General features: G+C 44.7%; 1 protein-coding gene across 8 annotated transcripts in view; it reads left to right on the plus strand.

Annotated features, from left to right (window-relative positions):
• Nucleotides 1-11,683: 11,683 nt before the first annotated feature.
• LOC109397126 (whirlin) overlaps nucleotides 11,684-12,700 on the plus strand; it is a 343,758-nt gene continuing 342,741 nt past the window's right edge. For 6 of the 8 annotated variants that reach the window (XM_062855530.1, XM_062855537.1, XM_062855532.1 and 3 more), the window contains exon 1: nucleotides 11,684-12,264. In XM_062855530.1, coding sequence (XP_062711514.1) covers nucleotides 11,715-12,264 — 550 coding nt within the window. In that variant the 5' untranslated portion in view covers nucleotides 11,684-11,714. The remainder of the gene's footprint in view (nucleotides 12,265-12,700) is intronic. The other 2 variants (XM_062855534.1, XM_062855535.1) reach the window with 1 other exon arrangement.

The following is a 12,700-nucleotide window of genomic DNA, read 5'->3' on the forward strand; positions in this document are numbered from 1 at the left end:
TATGCCCAAGAACGTAAATGAAATTTCATTTTCGAAAAGTTCCTGGACCGTCCGGGAATCAAATCCGTCACCTTCATGGCCATGTTGAATATCCAGGCGCTTAAGGTCCTACGGTAATGTTCAATATGCTCTGCCAACATAAGTTACAAATCACACCTCTTCTAATAAATCACCCCATTCAACAGCCTCAGCAAAACGGCGAACATATTTTGAATTAGATCATTCATCATGTTATTCGTTTTCAAAAACGAATGGTGGAAATCTGTCTACGTAGATATGCAGCGACGACATCATCGCATCGGCGTCATCATCAATTAATGGTAATGCCGTCGGATGCGGAACGTGATGAGCCGTGAAGCTGACAATTGAATGAGCGCAGCGCGGTGGTGTGGCAGTGTCAATAATGAGAAAAGTTGGCACAGTTCCAGGAATAGAACGTGCGTTTTTCGGGCTTCATCGATTTTCTAGTAGCAGCGGTGACTAACAGGCTTTTTCTGCGAAGTTATTATTTTACATTTTCGAAAAATATTTCAATCATCATTTAGTTTTGTTCACAATCAATTTTCAAAACTTCAGTTAATTCCCAATTAAGGATGAATATATCTATGCACTGCGAGTTGATATGCTATTTATGTGTTTGGTCCAATTGCTTGACTGGTTTAGGGTCTTCAAAAACTCCCATGAGTATAGGTCATCGAATCTATGTACAAGTGGTACTCGATATCGCTATCTCACACTTTTTCATGAACTCACTTCACTTGTACTCTTAGAGGGTATTACATTTACCTCAATTTTTCCCTAAAACTCATCAGAAATTCCCTAAAATGCTCTGAAATTCTTTGTAACTCATCCGTAATCCCTTGTAGCCCATTTACACTTACTAAAACTTTCTAACACGCATTGGAAATCTTGTGAAATCCACAGAAACTTTCCCGGAATTCTCCTGAAATCTCTTGAAACGGCTTTCAAATTTTCCAGAAACATCTATAAGTGTCTGCAGAAACCAGAGTGAAGAAGTAGTTCCAAGTTAAAATTCCTACCTTACCTTGCCACCTTGTTGACTACAAAGTAACTTTACTCCAACGCCGAGCGTATAGTAGAGCACCAACTTCGTCGGTCTTGGACGATGTTCCACCAGTTTCCCCGAATGTGTAGGGATCGCAGATCTTCTTCAACCGTGTGCAGCCCACGAAGTGGCCAATTTTTACCTGGTTCCCTACTGAATAAGTTTTTCGCTATTTTTTCCGACATTTGCACTGCGTGTCCACCCACTTAACTCTGCACATTCGCATCTTTGTACACTTGATACACCTCCTGATGAGTGACCCTGCCTCCAACTGTTAAGTACAATTCAAAAAGAAGCATTCAACAATGTAGCAAGAAAAACACTACAAAAGCTTCTCGAACTCCAACTAAACTTCCCAAGCCCAAACGAGGACTGCTAACTTACAGGGCTGTTGTGGATCGCTTATATAATGCCCTCGATCTTTCTGACTCCTTCAGAGGCATACATAGCATTTTTCTCCCAGCAGTAGAAGAATATATTCTGAATCTGTTCAAGATGTCCAAGATATGATCGATCACTGTGCTACAGTGAAACTGTCATAGCTTAAAACTTAAATTAGACCTATTCAAGTTTTTGATTCACAACTCTGATTGTGATACATTTGCGCTTTGTGAAACATGGTTATCTTCTGAAGATGAACTCAACTTCCACGATTTTAACATTATATGCCAGGATCGAGATAACCAGTATGAGGAAGTACCACGGAAATTTCTGAAGCACCGAGAGTGCTATAAAATTGAGCAAACGCTTTTTGGATTCTTCATCTCATGGAGCAGTATCTTAATTACAGATGCATTTTGAAGATCAGTGGTTTTCAATCTTCACGGGCCACAAAAATTTCGCATGAACCAAAAGTGCTAGGAAGAAAAAACATGTTTTTCGAACTGGTCATCTCAATAAGGAGTATCATCATGTGTTGCAAATTCGCCTTGACGGAGGCTCTCTGAGAGAATTGCGCTGTGCGTGAAAACATTTTTTTTAACATGGGAAAGGATAGGAGCTGCATTTTCAAATGGTTATAATTCTTTATAGAATTTTCTTGAGCATAACTTTCTTAATGTTATCGAATGAGATTTGGATACGCTATATTATAGACATAACATTGTGATTTAAAAACTTTTTGTCTAACACCAGTTAAAGTGTAGCTAATTGAAAGTATATTGAAAAACATTAACACTTTTTTCAATCTGAAGTCCCTAAAATATTTTAGAAGCATTTGAAAATGCAGCTCCTATCCTTTCCCATGTTAAAAAAAAATGTTTTCACGCACAGCGCAATTCTCTCAGAGAGCCTCCGTCAAGGCAAATATTAGTGGTGGTTACGGGCCATGCTAATTTCTCAAAAACCGGAAGTGTAACAACGAAATGAAATTGACTTCTTCAATGGTGTTGAGCTAATTTCACATTCCGAATCTGCACGCCAAACTGAGACGAAATTCAAATTTCCATTATTTTTGGTGCCCGGGAACCTATTGGAAAATCAATTTGAAGTTTGCGTGGGAGAAATTTGTTAAATCACCGCTTGTAGGATTTTGTACTGGACGGAGCTGTCAAGCATTTGCTCAGCTGTCAAAAGGTGATTTAAAAAATCTCTTTGAATTTGATTTAAGGTACCAAAATGATGTTCTTAAAATCTGAAAAAAAAAATCATAATGGCTCAGAAAAATGTACTCTTTTGCGTAAGAAAACTATATCATTTTTTTTTAATTTATAAACCATATTGTTTTTCGGAACTTAAGGCAAGTCTGAGGTGGTTTCAGGGGTTCTCAGGGGGTCCCAAAAGGCCTCAGCCAGTGGCCTTTTTGGAGATCTCAGTGTCTTTCCAGGGGTTCTTAGGGGCGTTTTAAGAGATCTCAGGGGGTTTCAACAGGGGCTCCTGGGCTCTCGAGAGGCTTTTCAGGGGTTTCTCGGGAGTTTCTGGGCTGCTCAGGGGCGTTCCAGGAGGTCCCAGGGTTATCCCAGGTGGGCTCAGGTGCTTGGCAGAGTTTCTCAGAAAGTTTCAAGGGGAGTTCCAGGGGTTCCCAGAATCAGAGTTCCTGATTTCCACTTTTCATCTTCTTCCACATTCGAAGACAGCCAGCAGCGAACAGTTGTCGCTTTAGTTTGTGTGTTTGCTTGTCAGTGACGACAGCAAACTCCAGCGAACGGTGGGAAGCTACACTCGGAAATTACTCATTCGTCCACATTCGCATCGCAAGCGATCGAGCGGTGATGCGATTCGTGAGTGATACGAGTGATATTGTGCATACGAATTTTTTATGTTTCCCAAAAATGTTTATTATTTTCTTTGCTAATCTAGCATTTCAACAACAATACACTAAAAATGTATGCATTACATGCAAAAAATTCTCTTCTAGTTATGATAATAGCCGCTTCCATCGCTCACCAGCATTCTTCACCATTCGCCATTCATTCATTCGCGTGCGATCCCAACTGCGACGAACGGCGACGAATATCCATGTCAAACAATTTGCGCATCGCTTCCCACTGGTGATGGGGTTGCATGTTTGATCATGACTATCCGTTTGCTGCATCTTTCTCGATTCGCTTCAGCAAAGAGGAGTGAATATGAATGGAGCGAGGCGAATATACCGATCCTTGCCCAGAATCATTTGAATAAGTTTCAGGGGATCTCAGGGGGCTTGAGGGAGATCTCAAGAGTCCTCATGGGCGCTTCAGAAAGACGAGGCACATCTGTATGGCCAAAATTTGGTCCACGTGCTTCATGAATAGACTCATACTAGATTACAGTACGCCTAATAGACCAGTACCTCAGCTCGGGAACCACTACCTAAGCATTGTAACATTGTAGGAAGTGATCCTTGAGAACTCCTAGGACTTAAACAAGCTGATGTCTTCGTTTGATACCCCCGTCTTGTTGTTCCATTCGTCCACCTCGTGTTCCTTCGAAAATCGTTTGTTTGTATCGTCATAGGTTGTTTGTCCACTTTACGTTTGACCAGCAGCAACTACGCTACGCCACGCTACAGAGAGTCAACGAAAGTCCCTATTATGCCAACCCTTTCTCAAACATTATTGTTCCCCCTAACCTCGACTAAACCGCGAGTTTTACGGCTCCCCAAAGCTAACCTAGTAAATATGCCACACATATGAAATTGTAAAATAATCCAAAATGAATTCGGTTCCGTTATGCGTCACAATTTTTTTCTAAACTTAATCGGTGATTCTAAAACCCCAGTGTGCATCAACTGAAACCTCTCACTTATTTTGACTAGTAGATCACTTGGCACTTAAACAATCATATCCCAGAGCGATATTTTAAAATTAGCCCCACCCCCGTGAGGTTTGCAACACCATTATATTTTAATAAGTGCTATGTACTTGAGACATAGAATCTTAAAAACATTCACACCTCCTCCTCGGACTTTCGTTTCTTGAGAAATCTGCATGGCCCGTGCCCCAGCTTGATAACCAATAAGTTTTGCAACGCCTCTTTATTGTAATAATTGCTTCGTAAGATGCAGAATCACAAAACCTTTTTCACTTTCTAATCGTACTTTCGGTATTTGAGAAAATAGCATGGCCCGAGGCCTCTGCTTGGGAACCACTGATCTGTGCATCACCACTTTATCGTAAAACATATAATGTACAATCTCCTTGAGACGCAGAATCCGCAAAAAAATCGCTCTCTCGGATTTTGAGAAATGTGTCTGTCACTAAAGATTGGGAACCCCTAAATTTTACAACATTGCTAGTCTTCCTTGAGACGAGCAATTAAAGAAACAAACTCAAATTTCCATTAGTTGTTCCCGAATACTTATAGAACCTCAATTTACGCCTAAGAAGCGTACATTGGGAGAGCGCTTTTCAGGAATTAGTGCGTAAATGGAGGGGCGTAAATTGAGTTTAGCGCAAATGAAGTGAACGTAAGTGAACGTAGCATAGGATCACTTTGCGGTCTTCGGCAAAGTTTTTCGGCATATAACGTCTTTAGATAGGGTAAAAGCTCCCTTAGTGGAGGTAGTACCAATAGTGGTGGTAGTGCCAATTTAGCACTATTTCGTACAAAAAGCTTGCAAATGACATTTTTAATAGATGCATCATAACTAATTAATAACATTAATTCAGTTCTGTGTTCAGGATTTGCCGGAAAACCTATTTTAAACACTTATTTTCCTTAAATTTTTTGCTCCTTTGCACCAATAGTGGTGGTAGTGTTCCTATAGTGGTGGGTCCCATAAGAATTCAATGGGATGCGCCACTATAGGAACCAATGTTAAATTTTACCTCCATAATAGGAACGGTGTACCTATAGTTGGCGCAAGTGATTTATTAGCAAAAATTGAAATAAACTATAATTTTTACATTTTTCCTAGCAAATTTAAGTGAAAAACTACCGATTAACGTTTTCAGACTTTTTATTTTGTGGTATTATCAATTTTATTCAATTATTTGTCTACAAGGAGCTACTAATAGCACCACTATTGGTGCATTTACCCTAGATCGTTTTAGACAAAAAATTTCAATTTATGAGAAAAATGCAAAATATCACGTTTTCCCATACTAAATTCCATACAAATTTCAATCGCAATGCGGAATACGGGGACGCAACCAATCGCTCCCAAATTTTGCACAGTTGTTTTTGACGCTAACATAGATAGAAAAAGCTTTGTTCCGGATTGATACGATCAAATTTAAAGTTTCTCCATACAACGTTGACCCACTCTAGTACATATGTACGAAGAGCGGAAGCGATTTGTTTATTGTTTGAAACTGTTTGCCTATCGTACAGGCACCGCTTCCCCAACCACTTGTAGAGGATGAACATTTGCTACCTGGAAGGCGATTAAACGCGTCGTTCGCATTCTGTTTGGTACGATGGATAACTACGTAGAGGTAAATGCTCGAAAACGACTCTTCATAGCTAGTTAACTACAACACCAAACTTTAGATTAAGTATACATTTGTAACATATCGCTTCAGATTTTATTGATTTCTAATTAAATGTTGCGAAAAATGCGCGAAACGCTGAGTACCACTGGGAAATTCTCGCTGAAACCAGGCCAGTCTGGGATTAAAAATGTTCTTGTTTGTTTGCTGGATAATGATAAAAAAAGGATGAATACCACATCGGTTGAGTTATATTGATGGACCCTTGCTTGTCAAGGGGCTGACAAGGTGACGAAAATGGAGAAAAGTACCTTACACCGATCAGACTAAGGCCTGAGTGTCCTCTGCTGTACGTAGTAGCCGTCTCCATTCTACTCGAACCATGGCTGTGTGTTTCCAGTTCCGCACTATGCAAAGGGTCCGCAGATCGTCCTCCACTTGATCGGCCAACCTCCTCCTCAATCTCTCGGAGGTTAGGGGCTGGAAATCTATCGTCCTGCGCGCGTATTCCTAGATCTGTTACCACGCCATCTTCGGTGCTTGTAAAGTCGCCATGGCAATGCTGTCGCCTCCTCTCGACCACCTCACGCTCGCTCGTGAGAAGATTCCCATGACTTTCTCGGCACATGTCGGCTTGTGGCACAAAGGCTCTGCGTGAGCGGTTCAGGCTCTCGTAGAACTTCCGTGTATCGCAAGCGCGGTACAACTCTTCCATCGCTTTTTTTGATGCTAACCTTCAATCCCGAATCTTATTTCTCAAAGCTGCCGAACGCAAAGTTGAGTGGCGGCAAAAAGGGAAGTCCCACCAAAAGCGGAAGTGATTTATTAATTTGTTTGTCGCATCGGTTCGGTATACATACATTTTGAAATCGGATTCCTCTCAACCGCAGCCATTATGGCATTGAAAGCTATTGGACGTCGTCATCGTCGTTGTCGTCCAGTTGGCTGACTCCATTCCAAACGGCTGCAATTGGCTTGATTCGAACAACCAACACCCGAACGAGCAAACGCAGTCGTTAGCTTCTCGTGGTTTTGCTTGGATATTAGCAGCTTCTGGGAGGATTCATGCCGTACCGGCGCGGCGACCTGTAGCACACTGACTGTGAGGTGCGGTCCCCGGGGAGGCACCGGACCTTTGGCAACGGTTCTACCACCAAATACCCAAAAGCAGCAAGCTACAGGTCCTGCCGGAACAAAAGCTCCCCTATTCTGATTGATATGTAAATAAGTGATATCCGGTTGCCTCCGGGGATTTCGCGTCGTTGTCGTCGTCGTCGTCGTCGTTGTCGTCCTGGTGTGCGGTTTCCGATTTTGCCACCGGATAGGACAGTGTTGCGTAATTAGAAGGAAGGGATCCACGACTGCTGCCGAACGGGACAGCAGTGACCTGGATTGTGTCCATGACTTTGTGCCATCACCGTTATGGAAGCAGAAGCCGTCTGTCGTCGCCGAATGAATAGATTGGCGCTTGCACAATGTGAGGCGGTGGCAGGAGGATATTGAATCGCTGGCTGGTCTTCGTATATGTTCAATGCCGGACGGCCCCATCTAGGAACTAATTGATGTGAAGTGGGATTACGTACCATTTAGCTTTCGGTTGAAAGAGCTGTACCATGTGGGAAAGGGATTACACGCAACGAAGACATCATTCCCCGTGGGAAATTGTTGCAACTGAAGGCTTTTCCGATGGCTCGATGGTTGTTTGATGAGCAGGAGGAAGTGTTTACTTTGAATGTCTCCTATGTATGTACATTAAATTTGTTTTATGTAATAGTTGATATACACTTGCAATTCTGCCATTAGATAGCACACTTTCCCAATAGAGATTCCTCTAGGAATTTCTCCAAGGATTTCTCCAAAAATTCCTCCAGGGATTTCTCCAGCGATTGTTTCAGGAATTATTCCAGGGATTTTTCCAAAGATGGATTTTACCAGGGATTCTTCCAGAGATTCCTCCAGCGATTCCTCCTTTGATACCTTTAGGGATTTCTCCAGGGATTTATCCAGAAATTCCACCAGGGGTTCCCCAGCGATTGCTTCAGGATTCCTCCAGGGATTCTTCCAGGGATTCTTCCAGGGATTCTTCCAGGGATTCCTCCAGGGATTCCTCTAGGGATTCCTCCAGGGATTCTTCCAGGGATTCCTCCAGGGATTCCTCCAGGGATTCCTCCAGGGATTCCTCCAGGGATTCCTCCAGGGATTCCTCCAGGGATTCCTCCAGGGATTCCTCCAGGGATTCCTCCAGGGATTCCTCCAGGGATTCCTCCAGGGATTCCTCCAGGGATTCCTCCAGGGATTCCTCCAGGGATTCCTCCAGGGATTCCTCCAGGGATTCCTCCAGGGATTCCTCCAGGGATTCCTCCAGGGATTCCTCCAGGGATTCCTCCAGGGATTCCTCCAGGGATTCCTCCAGGGATTCCTCCAGGGATTCCTCCAGGGATTCCTCCAGGGATTCCTCCAGGGATTCCTCCAGGGATTCCTCCAGGGATTCCTCCAGGGATTCCTCCAGGGATTCCTCCAGGGATTCCTCCAGGGATTCCTCCAGGGATTCCTCCAGGGATTCCTCCAGGGATTCCTCCAGGGATTCCTCCAGGGATTCCTCCAGGGATTCCTCCAGGGATTCCTCCAGGGATTCCTCCAGGGATTCCTCCAGGGATTCCTCCAGGGATTCCTCCAGGGATTCCTCCAGGGATTCCTCCAGGGATTCCTCCAGGGATTCCTCCAGGGATTCCTCCACGGATTCCTCCAGGGATTCCTCCAGGGATTCCTCCAGGGATTCCTCCAGGGATTCCTCTAGGGATTCCTCCAGGGATTCCTCCAGGGATTCCTCCAGGGATTCCTCCAGGGATTCCTCCAGGGATTCCTCCAGGGATTCCTCCAGGGATTCCTCCAGGGATTCCTCCAGGGATTCCTCCAGGGATTCCTCCAGGGATTCCTCCAGGGATTCCTCCAGGGATTCCTCCAGGGATTCCTCCAGGGATTCCTCCAGGGATTCCTCCAGGGATTCCTCCAGGGATTCCTCCAGGGATTCCTCCAGGGATTCCTCCAGGGATTCCTCCAGGGATTCCTCCAGGGATTCCTCTAGGGATTCCTCCAGGGATTCCTCCAGGGATTCCTCCAGGGATTCCTCTAGGGATTCCTCCAGGGATTCCTCCAGGGATTCCTCCAGGGATTCCTCCAGGGATTCCTCCAGGGATTCCTCCAGGGATTCCTCCAGGGATTCCTCCAGGGATTCCTCCAGGGATTCCTCCAGGGATTCCTCCAGGGATTCCTCCAGGGATTCCTCCAGGGATTCCTCCAGGGATTCCTCCAGGGATTCCTCCAGGGATTCCTCCAGGGATTCCTCCAGGGATTCCTCCAGGGATTCCTCCAGGGATTCCTCCAGGGATTCCTCCATGGATTCCTCCAGGGATTCCTCCAGGGATTCCTCCATGGATTCCTCCAGGGATTCCTCCAAGAATTTTTCCAGGGATTCCTCCAGGGATTTCTTCAGGGATTCCTCCAGCGGTTTCTCCAGGGATTCCTCCAAGGATTCTTCCAGAGATTCCTCCAGGGATTCTCCAAGGATTTCCTCTAGGCATTTTTCTAGGCATTCCTCCAGGCATTCCTTCTGGGATTCCTCCAGGGATTCTTCCAGGGATTCTTCCAAGTATTCTTCCAGGGATTCCTCCAGGAATTCCTCCAGGGATTCTTACAGGGATTCCTTCAAGGATTCCTTCAAGGATTCCTCCAAGGATTCCTCCAAGCTTCCTTCGCAGATTCCTCCAGAGATTTCTCCAGGGATTCATCCAGGGATCCCTCCTGAGATTTCTCCAGAGATTCCTTCAGGGATTCTTTCAGGGATTCTTTCAGAGATTTCTCCAGGAATTCCTCCAGGGATTCATCCAGAGATTTCTCCAGGGGTTCTTCCATGAATTTCCCCATGGATTCCTCCTGAGATTTCGCCAAGGATTCCTTCAGGGATTCTTTCTTTCTCCAGGAATCATTCCAGAGATTCCTCCAGGGAGTCTTCTAAGGATTCCTTCGAGGATTGTTACAGTGATTTGTTTCAGTCATTCTTTCAGGGACTTTTCCAGGAATTCCTCCAGCGTTTTCTCCACAGATTTCTCCTATGAATCCTTTAGGGATTCTTCCATAGGTTTCTCCAGGAAATGCTCCGGCGATTCTCCAAGAATTCCTCTAAGCATCCCTCCTTGCATTCCTCCAGCGATTCCTCCAGGTATTATTCTTAGGGTTCTTCCAAGTATTCTTCCAGGGATTCCTCCAGGAATTTCTCTGGGGATTTTTCCAAGAATTCCTCGAGGGATTCCTCTAGGGATTCTTCCAGGGATTCCTCCGAGGATACCTCCAAGCTTCCTTTACAGATTCCTCCAGAGATTTCTCCAGGGATTCCTCCAGGGATTTCTCCAGGAATTCCTCCTGGGATTCTTCCAGTGATGTCTGCAGGAATTATTCCAGGGCTTCCTCCAGCGATTCCTTCAGGTATTCTTCCAGAGATTTCTCCAGGGATTCCTCCTTCAGGGATTTCTCTAAGGATTTCTCCAAGGATTACTCTCAAGGATCTCAAGGATTGTTTTCTCCAGAGATTCCTTCAGGGAAACGTAAAATTGACAGGAAGAGATATTTTAATGTAATCTTCATAAAAAGTAGCGAGCTTAGATTGGAATTTGTCCTGTTTGTCACTAGCGCTTTTTACGACACCAATAAAGACCTTTTTCATCCCCGGGCATAAGCGTTGGGGTATCCTTACCAACACAATTATTTTGAACCATCACACAAATCGCATAGCAAAAGAGAAAGCAAAAGAAAATCTAATTTGGCCGATGGCACCATGGTCCCGTTTCCCGAATTGGGGGGCCGCGAACAAAGCAAGATTTAGATTGTAATTTGTCATTTAAATTTGCGCACAATGCGTCGATGAAGCTTCCGACGACTCCGACCAGGAGCACGGAAAATTCAATTAAAGTGGAACTTCTCGGCGGAAGAATTCACATCCATTCCGTTGTGCTGCTGCTGCTTCTGCTTTTGCTGCCTCCGTGACTCAGTTACCTTCGACCGGAAATCGAGGGAAATACCGGATAGAAAAGGAGCGTGATTTACGGAGTGAATTGAAAGTTAACTCCGCTTCGATTCAATTTGCGCCAAGGGCGAACACGAACTTTGAATGCACTTTGTGTGGAATGGAAAATGAGCAACGGCAGGATTGGTCTCTTTGCGAGGAAAAATACTTCCTTGTTAGTTCAGTGATTGGCTGCTTTCTTCGTTGTCCAAGCAGGGTAATTCAGTGTAGACATTGGGTATTCAAATCTCCGCATTTGAAAACAAAAGTCCCATGATATTCGTTTGCTGTTTGTTAAAGAAATAATAACTATTAGATAAAAATCGATAGATGATGAACGAAGTAAACTAGGATCTATTTCAGTTTTCAAGCAATGATTTCATATGTAGGACCAAGGTGAACAGAATATATGTAGCTACAATCCATATAATTGCGTAATAATTGTCATCATTCTTCTCATATCTCATAATCGTATCTGATCCTTTCTACAAAGAAACACAAACAATAATGGCATAATCACCATAAAATTATATAATTCTGCGTGCCGCCAATCGCTTTTGTAATAATGACGACGCGACATAAGCGTTCCGTGAACCATGCATCATTTTAACTAGATTGGTTTTCATATGGAGACCCACCTTCCGACCGTCACGGTCGCCATGTGCAGTGTAATTGGATTGTTTCTCACGCTTTGTCTTCCCTCTCTCTTCCTCTCTCCACTCTTTGCAGGTGTGCGGAAATGCGCTTAGGGGGCGCCCCCGGTGGCGGAGACCCCCTAGCGATGGGTGCCGGGAACGACTACGCCGAGCTGTGCGACCTGGGCCCGTCCCGTTGGAGCTCCAGGAGCGGCTACCAGCCGGTCTCGCCGCCGGTCAACTCGATCTACCACCACACTGGCGGCAGTATTGCTGGTGTCGGCGTCGGCGGCGTTGGCGTTGTTGGCGGTGGCCCCAGTGCCGTCGGCGTAGGCGTCGTCGGGAGCACCGGAGGGACCACACTGTCGTCCTCCGGCGGGGCCACCATCCGGTCCAACAGCTTCGAAGCCGAGGACGTCATCGGCCCGTACGGCACTTCGTCGTCCCGGATCGGCAACAGCACAAGCTCCCTGCGAGGACGTTCAGGTTTATATTATTCACCACCCGGTACTTCATATACAATAGTAGAAAGAGAAAGACCACACTCTCCTCATTATTATTATAACACAGCCGGTGTCCCTTCCAAAGGAGGTTCATTGCCAAGTAGAAGTAGTTATTTAGACTCAGCTAGTTTAGGTGTTTCAACTGGTGCAGGTAAAACTTAGTCTTCTTGAGACAACAAAATATTTTTAAAACGTTTTTCTCCCCCATAGGCTAAGCCCTTCTTGTTCTTCTTCCTTCCTGTTTATTCCCCCTAGTTCACCGTTAGTTTCCGAAACTTTTAGAACTAGAGTCACCTTTCAACTATTTCAAACATATCGTTTTTGATTGTTGTTATACTTTATTGTCCTCTGGAATGCTCCCTAACCTCTTCACTTTTCCACGTTTCGTATGTTTCTCTAAAATAGGTATAGAATAGCTAGAAATCTGTCCCTTCCATCGAAATAGTCTGTCTGCTCTTTCCTCTCTAGTCTCATTTGATAGACCCTATAGAATAGCAGTTGTATTCCACCTCGACTGCATCTTGCTCTGTCACCCTCTCCAACTCTATGGACATCTGTTTCTCCTACTCCTATCGTTCCGTATTCTG

Source organism: Aedes albopictus, chromosome 3 (assembly GCF_035046485.1).
Source record: "Aedes albopictus strain Foshan chromosome 3, AalbF5, whole genome shotgun sequence".
NCBI lineage: Eukaryota > Metazoa > Arthropoda > Insecta > Diptera > Culicidae > Aedes > Aedes albopictus.